Raw genomic sequence first — 23,724 nt, forward strand, 5'->3', positions numbered from 1 at the left:
GCCTAAACAAGCAGCTACAGATGAGGGTGAGTACTAGTGATGCAGTCAGTGTTGAGTCCAGTAGACAGTGGGAGGAGAGCCTAAACAAGCAGCTACAGATGAGGGTGAGTACTAGTGATGCAGTCAGTGTTGAGTCCAGTAGACAGTGGGAGGAGAGCCTAAACAAGCAGCTACAGATGAGGGTGAGTACTAGTGATGCAGTCAGTGTTGGAGTCAGTAGACAGTGGGAGGAGAGCCCTAAACAAGCAGCTACAGATGAGGGTGAGTACTAGTGATGCAGTCAGTGTTGAGTCCAGTGAGTCCAGTAGGGAGGAGAGAGCCTAAACAAGCAGCTACAGATGAGGGTGAGTACTAGTGATGCAGTCAGTGTTGAGTCCCCAGTGGTAGGAGAAGGCCTAAACAAGCAGCTACAGATGAGGGTGAGTACTAGTGATGCAGTCAGTGTTGGAGTCCAGTAGACAGTGGGAGGGAGAGAGAGCCTAAACAAGCAGCTACAGATGAGGGTGAGTACTAGTGATGCAGTCAGTGTTGAGTCCAGTAGACAGTGGGAGGAGAGCCTAAACAAGCAGCTACAGATGAGGTGAGTACTAGTGATGCAGTCAGTGTTGAGTCCAGTAGACAGTGGGAGGAGAGCCTAAACAAGCAGCTACAGATGAGGGTGAGTACTAGTGATGCAGTCAGTGTTGAGTCCAGTGAGCAGTGGGAGGAGAGTCCCTAGAACAAGCAGCTACAGATGAGGGTGAGGTACTAGAGTGATGAGTCAGTGTTGGAGTCCAGTAGACAGTGGGAGGAGAGCCTAAAACAAGCAGCTACAGATGAGGGTGAGTACTAGTGATGCAGTCAGTGTTGAGTCAGTAGACAGTGGGAGGAGAGCCCTAAACAAGCAGCTACAGATGAGGGTGAGTACTAGTGATGCAGTCAGTGTTGAGTCCAGTAGACAGTGGGAGGAGAGCCTAAACAAGCAGCTACAGATGAGGGTGAGTACTAGTGATGCAGTCAGTGTTGAGTCCAGTAGAGAGTGGGAGGAGAGCCTAAACAAGCAGCTACAGATGAGGGTGAGTACTAGTGATGCAGTCAGTGTTGAGTCCAGTAGACAGTGGGAGGAGAGCCTAAACAAGCAGCTACAGATGAGGGTGAGTACTAGTGATGCAGTCAGTGTTGAGTCCAGTAGACAGTGGGAGGAGAGCCTAAACAAGCAGCTACAGATGAGGGTGAGTACTAGTGATGCAGTCAGTGTTGAGTCCAGTAGACAGTGGGAGGAGAGCCTAAACAAGCAGCTACAGATGAGGGTGAGTACTAGTGATGCAGTCAGTGTTGAGTCCAGTAGACAGTGGGAGGAGAGCCTAAACAAGCAGCTACAGATGAGGGTGAGTACTAGTGATGCAGTCAGTGTTGAGTCCAGTAGACAGTGGGAGGAGAGCCTAAACAAGCAGCTACAGATGAGGGTGAGTACTAGTGATGCAGTCAGTGTTGAGTCCAGTAGACAGTGGGAGAGAGAGCCTAAACAAGCAGCTACAGATGAGGGGTGAGTACTAGTGATGCAGTCAGTGTTGAGTCCAGTAGAGACAGTGGGAGGAGAGCCTAAACAAGCAGCTACAGATGAGGGTGAGTACTAGTGATGCAGTCAGTGTTGAGTCCAGTAGACAGTGGGAGGAGAGCCTAAACAAGCAGCTACAGATGAGGGTGAGTACTAGTGATGCAGTCAGTGTTGAGTCCAGTAGACAGTGGGAGGAGAGCCTAAACAAGCAGCTACAGATGAGGGTGAGTACTAGTGATGCAGTCAGTGTTGAGTCCAGTAGACAGTGGGAGGAGAGCCTAAACAAGCAGCTACAGATGAGGGTGAGTACTAGTGATGCAGTCAGTGTTGAGTCCAGTAGACAGTGGGGAGGAGAGCCTAAACAAGCAGCTACAGATGAGGGTGAGTACTAGTGATGCAGTCAGTGTTGAGTCCAGTAGAGAGTGGGAGGAGAGCCTAAACAAGCAGCTACAGATGAGGGTGAGTACTAGTGATGCAGTCAGTGTTGAGTCCAGTAGACAGTGGGAGGAGAGCCTAAACAAGCAGCTACAGATGAGGGTGAGTACTAGTGATGCAGTCAGTGTTGAGTCCAGTAGAGAGTGGGAGGAGAGCCTAAACAAGCAGCTACAGATGAGGGTGAGTACTAGTGATGCAGTCAGTGTTGAGTCCAGTAGACAGTGGGAGGAGAGCCTAAACAAGCAGCTACAGATGAGGGTGAGTACTAGTGATGCAGTCAGTGTTGAGTCCAGTAGACAGTGGGAGGAGAGCCTAAACAAGCAGCTACAGATGAGGGTGAGTACTAGTGATGCAGTCAGTGTTGAGTCCAGTAGACAGTGGGAGGAGAGCCTAAACAAGCAGCTACAGATGAGGGTGAGTACTAGTGATGCAGTCAGTGTTGAGTCCAGTAGGCAGTGGGAGGAGGAGAGCCTAAACAAGCAGCTACAGATGAGGGTGAGTACTAGTGATGCAGTCAGTGTTGAGTCCAGTAGAGAGTGGGAGGAGAGCCTAAACAAGCAGCTACAGATGAGGGTGAGTACTAGTGATGCAGTCAGTGTTGAGTCCAGTAGACAGTGGGAGGAGAGCCTAAACAAGCAGCTACAGATGAGGGTGAGTACTAGTGATGCAGTCAGTGTTGAGTCCAGTAGAGAGTGGGAGGAGAGCCTAAACAAGCAGCTACAGATGAGGGTGAGTACTAGTGATGCAGTCAGTGTTGAGTCCAGTAGAGAGTGGGAGGAGAGCCTAAACAAGCAGCTACAGATGAGGGTGAGTACTAGTGATGCAGTCAGTGTTGAGTCCAGTAGACAGTGGGAGGAGAGCCTAAACAAGCAGCTACAGATGAGGGTGAGTACTAGTGATGCAGTCAGTGTTGAGTCCAGTAGACAGTGGGAGGAGAGCCTAAACAAGCAGCTACAGATGAGGGTGAGTACTAGTGATGCAGTCAGTGTTGAGTCCAGTAGACAGTGGGAGGAGAGCCTAAACAAGCAGCTACAGATGAGGGTGAGTACTAGTGATGCAGTCAGTGTTGAGTCCAGTAGAGAGTGGGAGGAGAGCCTAAACAAGCAGCTACAGATGAGGGTGAGTACTAGTGATGCAGTCAGTGTTGAGTCCAGTAGACAGTGGGAGGAGAGCCTAAACAAGCAGCTACAGATGAGGGTGAGTACTAGTGATGCAGTCAGTGTTGAGTCCAGTAGACAGTGGGAGGAGAGCCTAAACAAGCAGCTACAGATGAGGGTGAGTACTAGTGATGCAGTCAGTGTTGAGTCCAGTAGACAGTGGGAGGAGAGCCTAAACAAGCAGCTACAGATGAGGGTGAGTACTAGTGATGCAGTCAGTGTTGAGTCCAGTAGACAGTGGGAGGAGAGCCTAAACAAGCAGCTACAGATGAGGGGTGAGTACTAGTGATGCAGTCAGTGTTGAGTCCAGTAGACAGTGGGAGGAGAGCCTAAACAAGCAGCTACAGATGAGGGTGAGTACTAGTGATGCAGTCAGTGTTGAGTCCAGTAGACAGTGGGGGGAGAGCCTAAACAAGCAGCTACAGATGAGGGTGAGTACTAGTGATGCAGTCAGTGTTGAGTCCAGTAGACAGTGGGAGGAGAGCCTAAACAAGCAGCTACAGATGAGGGTGAGTACTGAAGTGATGCAGTCAGTGTTGAGTCCAGTAGACAGTGGGAGGAGAGCCAAAAACAAGCAGCTACAGATGAGGTGAGTACTAGTGATGCAGTCAGTGTTGAGTCCAGTAGACAGTGGGAGGAGAGCCTAAACAAGCAGCTACAGATGAGGGTGAGTACTAGTGATGCAGTCAGTGTTGAGTCCAGTAGACAGTGGGAGGAGAGCCTAAACAAGCAGCTACAGATGAGGGGTGAGTACTAGTGATGCAGTCAGTGTTGAGTCCAGTAGACAGTGGGAGGAGAGCCTAAACAAGCAGCTACAGATGAGGGTGAGTACTAGTGATGCAGTCAGTGTTGAGTCCAGTAGAGAGTGGGAGGAGAGCCTAAACAAGCAGCTACAGATGAGGGTGAGTACTAGTGATGCAGTCAGTGTTGAGTCCAGTAGACAGTGGAGGAGAGCCTAAACAAGCAGCTACAGATGAGGGTGAGTACTAGTGATGCAGTCAGTGTTGAGTCCAGTAGACAGTGGGAGGAGAGCCTAAACAAGCAGCTACAGATGAGGGTGAGTACTAGTGATGCAGTCAGTGTTGAGTCCAGTAGACAGTGGGAGGAGAGCCTAAACAAGCAGCTACAGATGAGGGTGAGTACTAGTGATGCAGTCAGTGTTGAGTCCAGTAGACAGTGGGAGGAGAGCCTAAACAAGCAGCTACAGATGAGGGTGAGTACTAGTGATGCAGTCAGTGTTGAGTCCAGTAGACAGTGGGAGGAGAGCCTAAACAAGCAGCTACAGATGAGGGTGAGTACTAGTGATGCAGTCAGTGTTGAGTCCAGTAGACAGTGGGAGGAGAGCCTAAACAAGCAGCTACAGATGAGGGTGAGTACTAGTGATGCAGTCAGTGTTGAGTCCAGTAGAGAGTGGGAGGAGAGCCTAAACAAGCAGCTACAGATGAGGGTGAGTACTAGTGATGCAGTCAGTGTTGAGTCCAGTAGACAGTGGGAGGAGAGCCTAAACAAGCAGCTACAGATGAGGTCGAGTACTAGTGATGCAGTCAGTGTTGAGTCCAGTAGACAGTGGGAGGAGAGCCTAAACAAGCAGCTACAGATGAGGGGTGAGTACTAGTGATGCAGTCAGTGTTGAGTCCAGTAGAGAGTGGGAGGAGAGCCTAAACAAGCAGCTACAGATGAGGGTGAGTACTAGTGATGCAGTCAGTGTTGAGTCCAGTAGACAGTGGGAGGAGAGCCTAAACAAGCAGCTACAGATGAGGGGTGAGTACTAGTGATGCAGTCAGTGTTGAGTCCAGTAGACAGTGGGAGGAGAGCCTAAACAAGCAGCTACAGATGAGGGTGAGTACTAGTGATGCAGTCAGTGTTGAGTCCAGTAGACAGTGGGAGGAGAGCCTAAACAAGCAGCTACAGATGAGGGTGAGTACTAGTGATGCAGTCAGTGTTGAGTCCAGTAGAGAGTGGGAGGAGAGCCTAAACAAGCAGCTACAGATGAGGGTGAGTACTAGTGATGCAGTCAGTGTTGAGTCCAGTAGAGAGTGGGAGGAGAGCCTAAACAAGCAGCTACAGATGAGGGTGAGTACTAGTGATGCAGTCAGTGTTGAGTCCAGTAGACAGTGGGAGGAGAGCCTAAACAAGCAGCTACAGATGAGGGTGAGTACTAGTGATGCAGTCAGTGTTGAGTCCAGTAGACAGTGGGAGGAGAGTCTAAACAAGCAGCTACAGATGAGGGTGAGTACTAGTGATGCAGTGTTGAGTCCAGTAGAGAGTGGGAGGAGAGCCTAAACAAGCAGCTACAGATGAGGGTGAGTACTAGTGATGCAGTCAGTGTTGAGTCCAGTAGACAGTGGGAGGAGAGCCTAAACAAGCAGCTACAGATGAGGGTGAGTACTAGTGATGCAGTCAGTGTTGAGTCCAGTAGACAGTGGGAGGAGAGCCTAAACAAGCAGCTACAGATGAGGGTGAGTACTAGTGATGCAGTCAGTGTTGAGTCCAGTAGAGAGTGGGAGGAGAGCCTAAACAAGCAGCTACAGATGAGGGTGAGTACTAGTGATGCAGTCAGTGTTGAGTCCAGTAGAGAGTGGGAGGAGAGCCTAAACAAGCAGCTACAGATGAGGGTGAGTACTAGTGATGCAGTCAGTGTTGAGTCCAGTAGAGAGTGGGAGGAGAGCCTAAACAAGCAGCTACAGATGAGGGTGAGTACTAGTGATGCAGTCAGTGTTGAGTCCAGTAGACAGTGGGAGGAGAGCCTAAACAAGCAGCTACAGATGAGGGTGAGTACTAGTGATGCAGTCAGTGTTGAGTCCAGTAGACAGTGGGAGGAGAGCCTAAACAAGCAGCTACAGATGAGGGTGAGTACTAGTGATGCAGTCAGTGTTGAGTCCAGTAGAGAGTGGGAGGAGAGCCTAAACAAGCAGCTACAGATGAGGGTGAGTACTAGTGATGCAGTCAGTGTTGAGTCCAGTAGAGAGTGGGAAGAGAGCCTAAACAAGCAGCTACAGATGAGGGTGAGTACTAGTGATGCAGTGTTGAGTCCAGTAGACAGTGGGAGGAGAGTCTAAACAAGCAGCTACAGATGAGGGTGAGTACTAGTGATGCAGTCAGTGTTGTTTCTTGGTTTTGGAAAATATGGGCCCAAGGGCCCCTACACGTTAATCGCATCTGCCGTTTGGCCGGCCTGCTCTCTGCCATGCTTGACGACTATGCGCAAGCTAAATATATTACAAATTATTTCATTGGCTGATCGGTGACCTCCTAAAATTTAGACGCGCTAAAACAACAAAGGTTATGGTTGGTTGCACTGAGGTTTACCACACTGTTACCTTTCGTTAATTAATGGACTACTCCAAACATACTAATCCAAACACAATGACATACTTTATTTACATCCAAATGCACAACCAAGAGTTTAAAAAAGAGATTATTAAGTGAATAATGATGAACATTGAGGTTAAAAATGAGTTATTTAAAAGAACATATATACATATTTATAACAATTTTTAAAATGGTAAAAAGTGGAATTTTTGTATTATTGTTTTTGTTTCAAGATTGTTTGATATAATTTTGTATAAATAAGATATTTAGTGATTGTTTTAATTAATTTGGGCTTTGTTAGAATGTTGAGATCAGAAGAGTTATCATTATTGAGGTACTGTTTTAAAGCATTGGTAAATGGGGTTCTTTGTTTATTATATTTCGACAGTTAAAGATAGTGTGGGCTATTGTTTCAGGAATTTGGCAAGTGATACATTTGCCGTTTGGATGAAGGTTGATTTTGTGTAGATAGTGTTGAATTTGGTAGAGTGGATAATGTTTTCCTATTATTTGCCAGTTATAATTGAATGTTAACCAATGTCCATACACCCTGTACTTCTGTGTATATTTTATATTGTTTATGCTGGAAAAACAATGCCAGGAAAGGAGTTACTTCCTTCCTAGCATTGTTTTTCTAGCATAAACATAAAATAGGTTAAAGGAAACTCAACAACATATTGTGAACATTGCCAAAACACATTTCGAGAACCCAGTGATTGATGAGTAAGCCAGTCAACATTAGTACATGTATTCTGATCAAAGTATATCTGTACAAATGTGAAAACCATCTCGTTAGTGTATGGGGCAGGTTCATTATATGAGTGGGTAATACAAGGTTGTAATCACAGTCACGTCTGATTGATTTGTCAGACTTTTGGGACGTCTAACTTTTGGGAGTAAACCGCTGATAAATAGTATTCACTGCAAATCTGACAGGATATGCAACAATGAATCTGATTATGCCAGAGCTAATGCTCTCCAATGATGGCATAAACTAAGCTTAATCACGAGTTTAATCTTTAGAAAAAAGGGGCGCTGTAAGAAATTTTATTGAAAAATGAACGCACTATTCCCGCAAACACAACACTGTGCAGTCCCAATTAGCTGAAATAATCAAAGATTAGTCTTAGTGACCAAATGACCAAGCAATTGGTCCTGTTTTCTAATAATCAAACACAAATGATTTTGGAAAGCTTATTAGCATGAGCAATATTTATAGAAGGTTTGGGGCTTTTTCTGTATTATCAAATTTACACATCATAAGCACCACCAGCTTGTCTACCTACTAATCTTTGTAGTTCAACTCACAGAATGTTCAAACCAACATTACTAAGCAACAAAATAGGGTTGGGATTAAATTCTGCATTACAGATTTTCCTGAAGTTATATGTGTGTATGTGTCAAACTTACTTTACTAGTTTAAGCCAGACCAATTGTATTTCTTGTTTTACAGATTCGCCGGTCGTATTTTTTCAAGAACTTTTTGGCCAAAATTGTAAATGTGCAAGAAAATCTTTTTAGATTGTTTTATTTTTTTGCCCCATATACACTTAATAAATTGGCAAAAGTAAAATAGTTTTAGTTTTTAAAAGGAATATTACTTTGACTGGTGATTTTTATTTTATATTTTTTTTCCTCCTGCCTTTTGTTTTCTGAACAAAAATCTGTAAAACAAGAAATAAAATTGGTCTGGCCTTATGTATATTAGTAAAGATAACTATTGGTAAAACTTTTAATCAGTAATATAATGGGGCTGTGGGGTGGCGTAGTAGTAAACCGTTCGCTCGTCATGCCAAAGACCTGGGTTCGATTCCCCAAATGGGTACAATGTGTGCAGCCCATTTCTGGTCTCCCACGCCCTGATATTGCTGGAATATTGCTAAAAGTGTCATAAAACTAAACTCAGTCAGTCAGTCAACTGTTTTCATGTTTGAAACATATCTTAGAAGTTAGAAGTTGTCAGAGCTGGACAACATGTTTATTTCTTAGAGAACTCACTTCAGTCATTGACAAGTCATGACTGGAGATTTATTTCTTTTAATCATCAGTGTCAGGTAACAAGGCGCATCATTTTAAGTTGGATGTGAAGGTGCAAATGCCTTTTGTGCATTTTCTAAATAAAAACAAAGAAAAAGAGAACCACATATTTTCTTTATGTTTATCTTCAATAACATTCTGAACAAGCAAATAGTAAAAATTACGCTAACCAATTTTTTTTTGATGATTGGTAGGTGGTTGTGAACAAACATCAGTCATGTACCCAACACTAGTCAGTACATAGCATCAGTTATGTACCCAACACTAGTCAGTACATAGCATCAGTTATGTACCCAACACTAGTCAGTACATAGCATCAGTTATGTACCCAACACTAGTCAGTACATAGCATCAGATATGTACCCAACACTAGTCAGTACATAGCATCAGTTATGTACCCAACACTAGTCAGTACATAGCATCAGTTATGTACCCAACACTAGTCAGTACATAGCATCAGTTATGTACCCAACACTAGTCAGCACATAGCATCAGTTATGTACCCAACACTAGTTAGTACATAGCATCAGTCATGTACCCAACACTAGTCAGTACATAGCATCAGTTATGTACCCAACACTAGTCAGTACATAGCATCAGTTATGTACCCAACACTAGTCAGTACATAGCATCAGTTATGTACCCAACACTAGTCAGTACATAGCATCAGTCATGTACCCAACACTAGTCAGTACATAGCATCAGTTATGTACCCAACACTAGTCAGTACATAGCATCAGTTATGTACCCAACACTAGTCAGTACATAGCATCAGTTATGTACCCAACACTAGTCAGTACATAGCATCAGTTATGTACCCAACACTAGTCAGTACATAGCATCAGTTATGTACCCAACACTAGTCAGTACATAGCATCAGTTATGTACCCAACACTAGTCAGTACATAGCTTCAGTCATGTACCCAACACTAGTCAGTACATAGCATCAGTCATGTACCCAACACTAGTCAGTACATAGCATCAGTCATGTACCCAACACTAGTCAGTACATAGCTTCAGTCATGTACCCAACACTAGTCAGTACATAGCATCAGTCATGTACCCAACACTAGTCAGTACATAGCATCAGTTATGTACCCAACACTAGTCAGTACATAGCATCAGTCATGTACCCAACACTAGTCAGTACATAGCATCAGTTATGTACCCAACACTAGTCAGAACATAGCATCAGTCATGTACCCAACACTAGTCAGAACATAGCATCAGTCATGTACCCAACACTAGTCAGTACGTAGCATCAGTCATGTACCCAACACTAGTCTGTACGTAGCATCAGTCATGTACCCAACACTAGTCAGTACATAGCATCAGTTATGTACCCAACACTAGTCAGAACATAGCATCAGTCATGTACCCAACACTAGTCAGTACATAGCATCAGTTATGTACCCAACACTAGTCAGTACATAGCATCAGTTATGTACCCAACACTAGTCAGAACATAGCATCAGTCATGTACCCAACACTAGTCAGAACATAGCATCAGTCATGTACCCAACACTAGTCAGAACATAGCATCAGTCATGTACCCAACACTAGTCTGTACGTAGCATCAGTCATGTACCCAACACTAGTCAGTACATAGCATCAGTCATGTACCCAACACTAGTCTGTACGTAGCATCAGTCATGTACCCAACACTAGTCAGAACATAGCATCAGTTATGTACCCAACACTAGTCAGTACATAGCATCAGTCATGTACCCAACACTAGTCTGTACGTAGCATCAGTCATGTACCCAACACTAGTCAGTACGTAGCATCAGTCATGTACCCAACACTAGTCAGTACGTAGCATCAGTCATGTACCCAACACTAGTTAGTACATAGCATCAGTTATGTACCCAACACTAGTCAGTACATAGCATCAGTCATGTACCCAACACTAGTCTGTACGTAGCATCAGTCATGTACCCAACACTAGTCAGAACATAGCATCAGTTATGTACCCAACACTAGTCAGTACATAGCATCAGTCATGTACCCAACACTAGTCTGTACGTAGCATCAGTCATGTACCCAACACTAGTCAGTACGTAGCATCAGTCATGTACCCAACACTAGTCAGTACGTAGCATCAGTCATGTACCCAACACTAGTCAGTACGTAGCATCAGTCATGTACCCAACACTAGTTAGTACATAGCATCAGTTATGTACCCAACACTAGTCAGTACATAGCATCAGTCATGTACCCAACACTAGTCTGTACATAGCATCAGTCATGTACCCAACACTAGTTAGTACATAGCATCAGTTATGTACCCAACACTAGTCAGTACATAGCATCAGTTATGTACCCAACACTAGTCAGTACATAGCATCAGTCATGTACCCAACACTAGTCAGTACCCAACACTAGTCAGTACATAGCATCAGTTATGTACCCAACACTAGTCAGTACATAGCATCAGTCATGTACCCAACACTAGTCAGTACATAGCCAAAGATGGTGGCCTTTGTCACTCAACTCTATAGGGTTTGTAAGTCTTGCGAGGCACTACTTCTGGTACTAAGCTGGTTCCCGGCTCCAACTTGTGCGCGCCAACTTGCTATATTTGAGACGGGGCCAAGCTTACTTCCTGTATCAGATTTCCGGTGACAAGTATATACATGTATTCAAGAACCAGTTCTGGTTCCAAACTACGCAACCGCCAAACAGAACTTTACTAGACAGAACCAAGTGGACAACCATTCTTGGCTGTACGGCTGTTGACAGTCATAATAGTTGGCTAATTTGGGGATGGTTAGAAAATTCTTATTCCTGCAATGATTTTTGGTTACCTCAAAACTTTAGTGAAAAAAAGCCCAAGAAAACTAAGTATTTAATGTACTTAAGTTTTTTATCCTCTGCAACAACGAAGTTGCTGGGGATATAGAAACGAGGTCCGTTCGTGCATCCTTGACTCGTTGTCCGAAACATATCTCATAAACTATTGGTAATAGCTTAACCAAACTTGGTACACATGTCAACCATGATCCCTTGATGTGCCTTTGGGGGTTAGACCCAGATATGAAGTTATTTTTTGCGGTTTCCATGGAAACATGACTTAGGCTGTGACTATGAGGGTGTCATCTTGTCCGGAGCTGATCTCCCAAACTATACATGCCAGCTTTATCAAACTTGGTACACATGTTCACAATGATCCATAGATGTGCCTTTTGGGGGATACACCAGTGTGTGAATTTTATTTTCTGTGGTTTCCAGGGCAACAAGTTCGACTTCGACTGAATTTAGTGGTAGTGTTCTTTTCCGAAGCAGAACTGTAAAACCTCACAATATTCTCCTTCCACTTTGCCATATACGCACCAAAACATTTGACATATTCATAACTAGTAGACATATTCATGAAGAGTATTTTGCCATTGCTGGGGATATTGATGACTTTGTCTTCTTGTTTTAATTGTTTAAGTTGTTTGATAAATACAGCCTCTGATCCTCATGGGTGTTAGCTTACAAATGCTTGTAAAAGATCCATAGTGAATTGAGATGAAACATTTCTTGCAGGAGCAGCAGTTATTTGAGAAGCGAGAGAGAGAAACACTGAGGAAGAGCATGCAGGTATGTTAACTGCTTTATCTAATAATAATGATAATTTTATGAATATACAACTTCTGTATTCGGTGAAAGGCGACGTTTCGATTCTGAAGTTGTTGTCAGGCAAGTGATCACTATCACAGTGCCTTTCACAGAATAAAGAAGTTGTATATCCATAAAACTATCTTCATTCTTCATTGCCTCAGCTTCGAAAATGCCTATCAAAGAAGATGAATTATCTAAGTCATTAGTGGAGCAGCTTAGGCCAAATAAGTGGCTTAGTTGTTGAGATACACAAACCAGCATACCCACGCTTTCTAATGTGGTCAGACCGCTTCCGTGGTGAAGTGGTTAGACCGTCCGCCCGGAGAGCAGAAGGTCGCAGGTTCGATCCCCGACCGCGTCATACCAATAAACGTTAAAATATGGTACTTGTTGGTCCCTGCCTGGCGCTCGGCATTAATGGGTACAACAAAGACTGGTTGGCTCGGAATCAGTATAATGTGTCTGCGTGGGGTATTCATGCTTCACTGCGGCATGGTATCTCGGTGGGCTAGCACTATAAAACCAGCTTAAGTCTGGGCTAGTACAAGCAGCCGCACAAACACATACACACGCATGCATGTCGTCATATGAGCGAAATATTCTCAAGCATGTCGTTAAACCCAGTTTCACCTCGCATCGCATCGCATCGCATCCCCCCACCCCACCCCAAACTAGATGTCTAAACTCTACAGGGCAAATAGTATAAAACGTCTTATTTCAGTCCTGCCCCACAACGAAGCACATGTGATACATATGGTCTCACCTTAGGCAAGTGAGTTTGTTCAAAATTGCCTCTGTTCACCCAGCAGAAAATGGGTACCCGGTTGGATAAAGTCATGTGACTATAATCTTCTAGCGCCTAACAGGCAGCTTGGGTTATCCGGGGTAATAAGAATCAGATCTGATTAATCACCACAAGCAATCACTTGGTGTTTGGAGATTGTGCGCTATAGAAGATGACTTATTGTTATTATTATTTTTAATCAAGCAACTTCCTGGCATCTGCTGCAGAAAAATGAAGGATAAAGCATCCATATTTTAGGAAACACCAAATATTGTAATGTTCTGGTCGGAAATATCAAATGGTGTTATCATCATTCACCTTTTTCTATATATTTCTACGATGCTTTGCTTAAAGATCAGAGGCGCCGACAGTACTTTAATAGGTGATGAAGTACACTTTTTACATGACGTCACACTATTGACGTCACTACCCCATTCTCATCTGCCCCATTGTTATCAAACATACCCTTGGTAGCCAACGTCACGATGCATGACAATTGTCGTCGCCTCGTACAGCCTCCTACAATAAACTACTCCGAAGCACCCCATTTTCATGGTTTTCGGTTGCTTCACTTTGCTAACATCACTGGTGGAAACATTACTTTTATAAATGTGTGGATGCACTGATCTAAGCTTACATTGATAGTAGAAATGAGACGTTCATATTTCCCCATATGGTTTACGTTCATTACAGATGTCATTAAGATAATTTAGAGAAGATACGTTACCTGAATGTATACCGTCATCAAATGGTTGATCATTTCAGGGTTTTATATGACGCATGATTCCTGCATATTCGATGCAACAACTTTGTAAAAGACTCTCAAAATATTATCATACGAGTCAGGCTTGACGCAAGTTTATGAGTGACTCTCAGAATTCAGTTCAATAAAATCAATTTGATAAGCAAACAATGATGGTTTTTGTGAGGTCTTCATTAATTTAGATATTTCTTTCAATTCATGTTAATAACTATGCTATGGTGAATAAATCACAAGCATGACTATTTGTTCAGTATACTGGATTTTGTTATGACTGATTTGAACTGTGAATAATATACTATTTATTAACTACCGGGTAACATTGAAATGGCAATACAACACAAAACAACAAATCTTTGCAATAAATAAATATTACACTAAAATTTTCATGACTCCCAAACATTGAAAACGACTCCCCAAAATAAATACTGTGTGTCACCATGACTTTCTTTTTTCAAAGTCTGTGTAAAACCCTGCATTTGTTTATCTGGTAACGTGCGTCTTAACGTAGGAGGACAGACACGTCAATAAAATAGCACGTCAGTTAGCCCTAAGCGAGGATTGTTAATTTACATCACCGACACGTTTTTCTGCCTTAGATTAATCATAATTAACCTTAGAAAGTATTATATTTGGCATCTTAGAAAAGAAATATAGTTCCGTCTACCTCCATTTCTTATATATATACAGTCAAATCCCGATGAGTCGAATGCCGGTGTCTCGAATATTATGCATAACACGAAGTACCTGTCGGTCCCGACCATTCCCTGCTATTTTTGTCATCATTTGATTTCCCGGTAACACGAATTTGTCTCATAAATACACACGATGACTCGAAATGGAAATTTGGTCCCTTGAGATTCAAACAATAGTAATCTTGTATACATAAGCCGTGGTCAGTCAATGAGAAGTTAATTGGTGATCCAACTACATGTAACTGATCCAATTAACAAACCAGCGCGGCTCGCACCTTTCCGCTATTGTCGGGTGAGTTCAAAAGGCAGATTAGTGAATTTACGGAAACGGAAGAATTAGCACCTGTCACAACGACGACTCGTCTGATGATGAAGACGAGACACCCCCTTCCCGTCAAACCACCACCATCCGTATCGGACACGATAAAGTTCTGTGAAGGACTGGAGGAATTTCCCGAGTCGGTTCCAGGTACAAACAACGGACATTTTTCCCACTTGGCAAGCGTCCGTGAATTTGTGGATAAATGTAAGGGAAATTCACAGAAACAAACATTAATGTCAGACTTTTTCCAGAAGTGAGTTCATCTTTTTGTGTTAATAAGATTCAAGATGGCGGCATGTATAAGTATATCTATCGATTGCCGAATTGTTCAATATTGAATCATCTTTTTTTTCTACCCTCATAGACATACCTATGTCTCGAATACATCGATAAGCCGAATCTTTTACTTGGTCCCCAGCGATTCGACTCATCGGGATTTGACTGTATATGAATCAGAATGTGTATATACATGATGTAATCATCAATGGAGAGGCGATGTAACTTAGAGTACTTGCAGTGAATGAAAAAAGGAAGTGCCCCTCAAGCGAGTTCTGTCCTTTAAAATGCCCCAGTGCTCCAAGTCAGGTAGAAGAACTGGGGCCCATTCCACAGCGTGACTCATTACTCGCACACGGAAACGTGACCATATTACACCGATCCTGGAGATCTTGCATTGGTTGCCATTTCACCTCCGGTGTCAGTACCAGATCTTGATGTACATGTACAAGGCCTTGGATAACAACTGTTCCATCATATCTCAAGGAGCTTGTCATTCTTTATGAGCCAGCGCAATCTCTTCTATCACAATATGCATCTCTGATCACTGTGCTCTACAAATTATGCATATTATTAGTATTAATATTATTATTATTATTATTATTATTATCAATCAACATGAACAGGATATCTTCAAGAGACACAGACATGTTCTGGTGAAGCTTGGATGATGTCCAGCAGATAGAGATTGTTTTTGATAAGTCTACGGATGACATCATTAACAGTCAGAACCGATCAAAGATGGGGAAGGCCAAGGTCATCTGTACCATGTGAAAGCAGATGTAATTATTCAGAACTTGAAACGTTTCTTTACTAAGGGTAAAGCCAACTTGTCACAGCACTACAGTGAGTGTATGATAATGCGGGTACCAGGGCTACTAAAGAAAGGGCAGAAGTTATGTGTTAGTGGCGACCAGGATGTTATATCTTTTTATGTTATCTTCCACGTAATCGTTAAACTTGTCACAGTACTACAGTGAGTGTATGATAAGACAGGTACCAGGGCTTCTAAAGAAAGGGCAGAAGTTATGTGTTAGTGGCGACCAGGATGTAATATCTATATATGTTATCTTCCACGTAATTGTTTCCTTTAAACTTGTCACAGTACTACAGTGAGTGTATGATAAGACGGGTACCAGGGCTACTAAAGAAAGGGCAGAAGTTATGTGTTAGTGGCGACCAGGAGGTAATATCTATATATGTTATCTTCCACGTAATCGTTAAACTTGTCACAGCACTACAGTGAGTGTATGATAAGACGGGTACCAGGGCTACTATGTTATGTTTTGTGTCAGTTGCGGCAGGATCTATATCTTTCACGGAAGTGTAATACAGGCTGACGGTCTGTTTTCAAACCAGGATGAAACTGACACAAGAACAATGCTCGAGGTAGCCTCTGTGCGGAAGATGGTGCTTTGTCCTAATGTCCGTGTCCTGTTCGTACACAATAGACCAGTACTCAAAGTGAAGTCAGTCGTCTTCCTGATATCGTGTCACTGACGGGAAACACCTTAGTTTATTTTCTATTTTGGTGCAATATATTACAGAGGCGGATACAGCTATCTGAGAAAGATGGGGGTTGGGGATCTGCCTATGTACATTTGTTGCTTGCTGATCTCTATATGAACTGATATATTCAATGTGTTCCACAGCTTTGTCATGAGTAAACCCAGCAAGTGATGTAAAGAAATCTACTTACGATTGATATGTCCATCTAAATCATAGCCAAAAGGATCCATAGATATCTAGGGGTAAAATATCATTTCATAGACTGTCGGCTTGGGTTTTCTGAATCAGTAATAACAGGGCAAATTTCACCACAAGAGAAAATGTTGTTATGCTGGTTTGGGTGACCCTTGCTGCTCCTCTATGAAGCCTGTCTCACAGTCCCTGAACCACATTATTTTTCTCCCGCTCAGCTCTTTCTGCAATGCTAAAGCCCTTAATGAAGAAAGTCTACATTTCCACTGTATCTCCCAACTCACTGGGGCTCCTATTCAATTTAAAAGGAATTGTTTGTTTCAAGCAAAATTATTTTTATTCAAAGACAAAGCGTTAGTCTAGCCAAGACAATACCATGTCATGTACCATGTGTTTAAGAAGTGAAAATGTGAGTTATCTCCCCTGGTGGGTACTAGTAGTACTTGAGTCTAACTAAACGTGACCCATTGTCCAAGTAACTAGCCCTGTGAACACCAGGGTTAGAATTGGTCTTCAGTAACCCATGTCGTAACAGGCGATTAATGGGATCGGTGGTTAGGCTCACTGACTTGGTTGACACATGTCATCCTATCCCAGTTGCGTAGATGGATGCTTATGCTGTTGATCACTGGATTGTCTGGTCCAGACTTAATTATTTACAGACCGCCACCATATGGCTCTAATATTGCTGAGTGCGGCATAGACTAAGGCTTAGTGTCTGAATATATATAATTTTGATAGTAACAAACAAGCACGTTTATATTGAAAAGGAGCCCTAGGGAGACCAGAGATTCAGAACCTGAGGAAATCTAGACTTGCTTTATTTAGGGCTTTAGCACTGCAGAGAAGGCTAGGCAGTAGGGATATTAATGTGGTTCAAGGACTGTGAGACAGATTTGTACATAACATGCAGGAGGGGGGTCATTTACTTTGGACATAAATTGTAGTGGGTCACTCACATTGTACATGCTTCTCCATAAAAAGTCATCATCACCTCCCTAGCCATAAATCATGAACTCTCCCTAATTCAAAGAACATATGTCCAGGAGCTGAGTTTGAAGCAGAGAGCAGCAGAACGCGAGTCGGAAGAACAACTTGTTCAACAGAGACTAGAGGCTGAGATCCGTATTGCAGAACAGAGGAAGGAGATGAGAGCCCACGCCGACAAAATGGTCAGTAAGTGGTCACATATGGCCAAATCATGGAAGTGGTTTTACAGTATTCATGTTTAGTTCCATTGTGTGGTGATTTTTGGTCTTTTGCATACGTCCTTGGGTCCTGTTCAACACCCCTTGAAGTCAAGCAACCCATGCTTGTTGTAAGAGGTGACTAACAGGATCAGGTGGTCCCGTGAACATTCGGGATAGAATTCTTTCAGCAACCCATGCTTGTTGTAACAGGTGACTCACAGGATCAGGTGGTCCCGTGAACATTCGGGGTAGAATTCTTTCAGCAACCCATGCTTGTTGTAAGAGGTGACTAACAGGATCAGGTGGTCCCGTGAACATTCGGGGTAGAATTGGTCTTCAGCTACTCATGCTTGTCATAAGAGGTGACTCACAGTATCAGGTGGTCCCGTGAACATTCGGGATAGAATTCTTTCAGCAACCCATGCTTGTTGTAAGAGGTGACTAACAGGATCAGGTGGTCCCGAGAAGATCAGTGGTGGAATTGGTCTTCAGCAACCCGTGCTTGTCATAAGAGGCAATTAACGGGATCGGTTGGTCCTACATGAAGCTAGTCTTGCTTTTCCAAGGTTTTTCCAACTCATGAGGCTTCTTTTCAATTTAAATGGGTTTATTTGTTACTATCAAAATAATATATACTGTAAACCGCAACTATTCTGCGTCAGTTTATATTTTGCGAATTTTGCGTTTCTCTTCCCCACGTAAAACATTCTCGGCATAGTAATATTAAGAAAGGTAAATTTACATCACAAATATCTTAGACATTCCTCCTTCAATATTTATCAATACACACACCACAAAACAAATATTTCTGATGATACTTTATTCATGGAAATACACAGACAAGTTCTACACACAATAATAACAAAATAGATGTGTATTAAGAGCACTCCCGACCAGAGCAGTTAAAACAGAATCTAGTTTACTCAATGTCATGTCCTATAACAAATAATCTTAACAAAAGCAGCTTACTGGTGGATTAGCCCACTTCCTGAGTCTGTCATTCATACAATATCGGGGGGGCGGTGGGGTAGCCTAGTGGTTAAAGCGTTGGCTCGTCACGCCTAAGACCCGGGTTCGAATCCCCACATGGGTACAATGTGTGAAGCTCATTTCTGGTGTCCCCTGCCATGATGTTGCTGGAATATTGCTAAAAGCGCGTAAAACCAAACTCAGTCAGTCATACAATATCGATGTGATGTAAGAAGCAATGTAGTTTTAGTTAACAATGTTGTGTTGTGTTTACTACTCTCGCAAAAATAATACGTCGTAGAACAGGCTGGGGATACATTGACGCAAAATTTTCTAGGCGCAGAATATTTCCGTTTTACAGTATTCAGGGACTAAGCGTTTACTAAGTCTCTGGTTGTCTGTAAAGTTGGATGACTGTGTTCTCTGTCAACCAAAGGTTGATGCCTCATCTGTTTATAGTGCAAGAAACATGTATAGATACACTGTGCATTGAAGTGAATGAGTGAGGGAGTTCAGGTTTACACTGCTTTTAGCAATATTCTAGTATTTCACGGCAGAGGAATCATTGCTTCATAGACATTGCACCCATGTGAAGAATCGAACATAGGTCTTTGGTGTGCTGAGTGAACGCTTCGACTACTAGGCTACTTCACTGTGCAGTGGAAATATCTGAATGATTGGGTTTTTTTAATATGTAAAGAAAGAGATGCTTAATTTTGTTTCATGATAAAAGTTAAGAGTAGATAAAAATCTGTGACATGTTTGATAAAAGAGAGCAATCTTTTCTTAGTATGTTGAAATGTCTGAATGATTGTTTTTTTTCAATATGTAAAGAAAGAGATGCTTAATCTTGTTTCATGATAAAACTTAAAAGTCACATGCAACGTAAAACACAACTTTGCAGATTCTGATACCTTTCGGTATGGACTTACCCGAAACAAATCGTCAAAAATGCAAATTCAACTTATAAAGTTGAAAAATAACACGATGAAAAAAAACACGCGAAATCGGAGTTCAAACGTTTCACTAATTTTCCCCCGACTTTTCGGGGGAAAGCTGGTTTCAACAGCTGGGCTGCGCTCATAGCTCGTGTGCAGTGAAATAGGTCCGCGCAGCTTGGAAGCGGGTTGTCCGGTGAATACTCGGTGAAGGCTTTGGTGTGAGCTATTTTTCTAATGTTTTGTTGATATCTCACTGGCGCGAGCTTTTTATATGTTATAACAGTAAATTAACTGTTATATAATTTCATTTGTCTATTTCACCACACGTTCTTCTTACCGAGTCACTTTCTCAGTTCGATACTTGAAAGCAATGTCATTATTTTGCGTTGACAGAATTTCTAACTGTGATATAGATATGTCGTTGTCACAGACAAAACTCAATGTCTTGTTTTATTGACACCTGTGTGTCTGCCTGCCTGTCTGCTAATGACAATATTCAATACACAGCTGCTATCACTGACCACATGCAATTTGAACTTAACACCAATCAGACTATTCACCATAAACAAAATGCATTGATTTATGGCCCGAGTTCGGTCTCTGTCACATTATGTAATTACACAGACAGGCAGGTGTGATACTTGAACACATGACATGTTATGATGTCTGTTGATTGTGAAATGTTATACACAAAAAATGAGCATGTATTTACAAAACCCAACATCTCTATATGTACACACACAATGAGCAGTGAGGGCATCTGCAAATGAACCAGCCGTTACACTTGAGTGCACACCCACCCGCTATGACTGGGTTCGGTATCCCGGCTGCTTCGTTTCTTGGGAAGTAAACCCAAGTACACAATATTGTGCTTTTGATTTGCGATTGTACGCTTATAATTTTGTTTATATGTTTTTTCATAACCAGCAATGTATATTATATGTCATGAATAAGTGATAATTGTGTTTTAATTATTTTTGATTTTTTGGTTGCATGTGACCTTTAAGATTAGATAAAAATCTATGACATGTTTGATAAAAGAGAGCAATGTTTTCTTAGTATGTGGAAATGTCTGAATGATTGTTTTTTTCAATATGTAAAGAAAGAGATGCTTAATTTTGTTTCATGATAAAGCTTAACAGTAGATAAAAATCTGTGACATGTTTGATAAAAGAGAGCAATGTTTTCTTAGTGTGTGGAAATGCATCAAACTGAAAATGAAGTAACAATTCTGAGTGCCATGCATATATGCATGTGTCTGTACAATGAGTAGAAAATGTGTCAGCAGAGAACAGTGGTTTGGCTGCATTGGACCATATGTATGTAAAGATGGTGCTTGTTGTTGCCCTGGCTGGTGCTTGGTCTAAGGGGATAGAACAAGGACTGGCTGCCTGAGGACTAGGATTTCTGTGTTAATCTGGGACATGGAATCTCTGTTGGCACGCATCATTAAACAACATTTATGTCGACTATTACACACAAGTCGCTATCTGCTATGATATGGCTCAATCATGCATTATCAATAATAACATTGATTCTCTTTTCAATAATAATAATAATAATAATGATAATTATGAATTTATAGGGGCGGTTGGGTAGCCCAGTGGTTTAAGCGTTGGCTCATCACGCCGAAGACCCGGGTTTGAATCCCCACATGGGCACAATGTGTGAAGCCCATTTCTGGTGTTCCTCGCCGTGATGTTGCTGGAATATTGCTAAAAGCGGTGTCAAACCAAACCAGTCAGTCAGTGAATTTATAATGCGCCTTTTAAATGTGCAAGGCACATGCTCAAAGCGCTAACACACAATCTGATTATTATTACCCTGGATAACCCAAGCTGCCTGTGAGGTGCTACTAGCAAACAAAGATAAGTTGACCACCGCCCTGACAATTGACCCGTATTAGCATGTATGAGTGACGTAGACTGGTGCATGCCATTGTGAGCGAAGAGGCCCCAGATTGTCCAAATATTACCAACATGCTGCACCGACCACGTGAGAATCTTACGAGCAAGGCGTGTGCAGCTACACATGGAATCAGTTCATCGTCATGCACTGCAAGTGCTCTAGCCTCCATCTGCTCTACCTTTCACAATGGATTTGCTCATTTCCGTGCACCGCCTACTTCTCGTAAACGCGTTCTCTGCGCCTGTCCATCTTATCCTTGTTTGCCAGTAGAAGGCTAACGGCCCCATGCTATTAATAGCTGGTAAGTGGTTAATGCTTGGGTATTTCTGTTACACCTTATTACATCTCCTAATCTGTTTGTAGCATATAATCCGTAATTTTGATGTAACAGGATGTTATGTTTTTGTTGCCTTTTTCATTCAGAAAAAGATGCTGGAAAATCATAACGAAGAGAAATATTTGAAAAGAACAGACAACAAGTTGAGAGACTAAACAGGTAGGAGAATGGTTTAGTGAGCTGTAATCATGGTAACCTTGCATGATTCAGGGTTAAAGGCACTTGTGGCCCCATTGCCTCAGCCTACAGAAGCTGAGTGGCAGAGTTACATGCCTTGTTTGTCCAGAAATCAGAACGCTCTTGCTTGATGGTTTTACATATTGTAAAATTCAAAGACCTGCAACAAATGGCGATTGCTTTCTTTATAGAGTTGATAGTTTGGTAAAATCAATGTGAAATCTCTTCAAGATTTACAATGGGATTTTATCAACAGGATAACTTGCAATTGAAACAACCTTTTTGTTTTTGTTTACGGATTTAACTGATGGCTGCGAAAGTCCACAATGAGAAAATGAAATAAAAATAGTTTATAGTTGCTTTATTTGCTCAATCACTCTGTCTTTGAAAGGATAGATAAAATTACCCAAATATAGCAAATTATTTTTCTTCATGCTACCTATATTAAAATGTATTTTCCTGATGTTTACTTAATTTTAACATCTAATCCTGGCCTTTTCTGAAACAACTGCATCTGGTGTTTACTTCATCTACATATTACTCAAAACGAGCTAAACATCCTTTACAAAAAGAAATAAAAAGTGAGTTTAGTTTTACGAAGCATCTAGCAATATTCTGAGTTTAATGAGAGTCATCTGGAATGTCCAATGGAAGTTATCTCCCCTGCATCAACGTACATTATAACATTTATTTTCAAATGCAAAGCCAGCAGAATTCTATGCCTTTTGGTCTTTCTTCCATACACTCTTCTCAAATGTTATTGGACCCGTGAAAATCCGGATTAGAATTGGTCTTCAGTAACCCATGCTTGTCGTAAGAGTCGACTAACAGGATCAGGTGGTCAGGCTTGCTGACTTGGTTGACATGTCATTGGTTCCCAATTGCGTAGATCGATGTTCATGCTGTTGACCACTGGATTGTCTGGTCCACACTCAGTTATTTACAGAACGCCGCCACAAACATGTAGCTGGAATATTGCTGAGTGCGACGTAAAACTAAACTCTCTCACTCACACAAATGTTATTGATCCTTAGATATCTTTAAAAAAACTTGCTATGTATATTACAACTCAACTTTCAAAGTACATACGAATATTTGTATGACATATCAGAATGTATATGATCATTGTATCATTGTATCATTATATGTACTGTGAATAATACAACTCAACATTTGAATTTCACACGAATGCCTGTACCATGTCACGGTTTTGTCATGTATAATGGTAATCGTATGATGTACCGGTACACATACTTAGGGAAATAAAAATACATAAAAATAACCAAAAAAAACCCATAAATTATTACCTTTTGTGTTTGCAACAGGCTACAATATTGAATTTTTGCTCGGATGTAAGAATTTTGGGGGGCTTAAGCTAAAATAACTGCATTTAAATAAGGTCTAATAAATGTCAAACGAAATATTTTTCAGTCTTACAAAATAATGCTTGAGCAGGAACAATTTTTTGTAGATAGGCAACTTCTTGATTGCAATGGATGCAACGTTTCGGTGTAGATGCTGACACCGTTATCAAGCAAGTGATCATTGATAATGGTGGTAGCATCTACACCAAAACGTTG

General features: G+C 41.9%; 1 protein-coding gene across 1 annotated transcript in view; it reads left to right on the forward strand.

Moving 5' to 3' along the window:
- Positions 1–22,125, forward strand: part of LOC124266695 (coiled-coil domain-containing protein 177-like) — a 48,413-nt gene extending 26,288 nt beyond the window's left edge. Inside the window, exons 10-12 of the mRNA XM_046701489.1 lie at positions 12,010–12,063; positions 17,669–17,794; positions 22,054–22,125. Coding sequence (XP_046557445.1) covers positions 12,010–12,063; positions 17,669–17,794; positions 22,054–22,122 — 249 coding nt within the window. The 3' untranslated portion in view covers positions 22,123–22,125. The remainder of the gene's footprint in view (positions 1–12,009; positions 12,064–17,668; positions 17,795–22,053) is intronic.
- Positions 22,126–23,724: the final 1,599 nt, after the last annotated feature.

The sequence above is a fragment of the Haliotis rubra genome, unplaced genomic scaffold (assembly GCF_003918875.1).
Source record: "Haliotis rubra isolate DU_JTF1 unplaced genomic scaffold, ASM391887v1 Scf1272, whole genome shotgun sequence".
Classification (NCBI taxonomy): Eukaryota; Metazoa; Mollusca; class Gastropoda; order Lepetellida; family Haliotidae; genus Haliotis; species Haliotis rubra.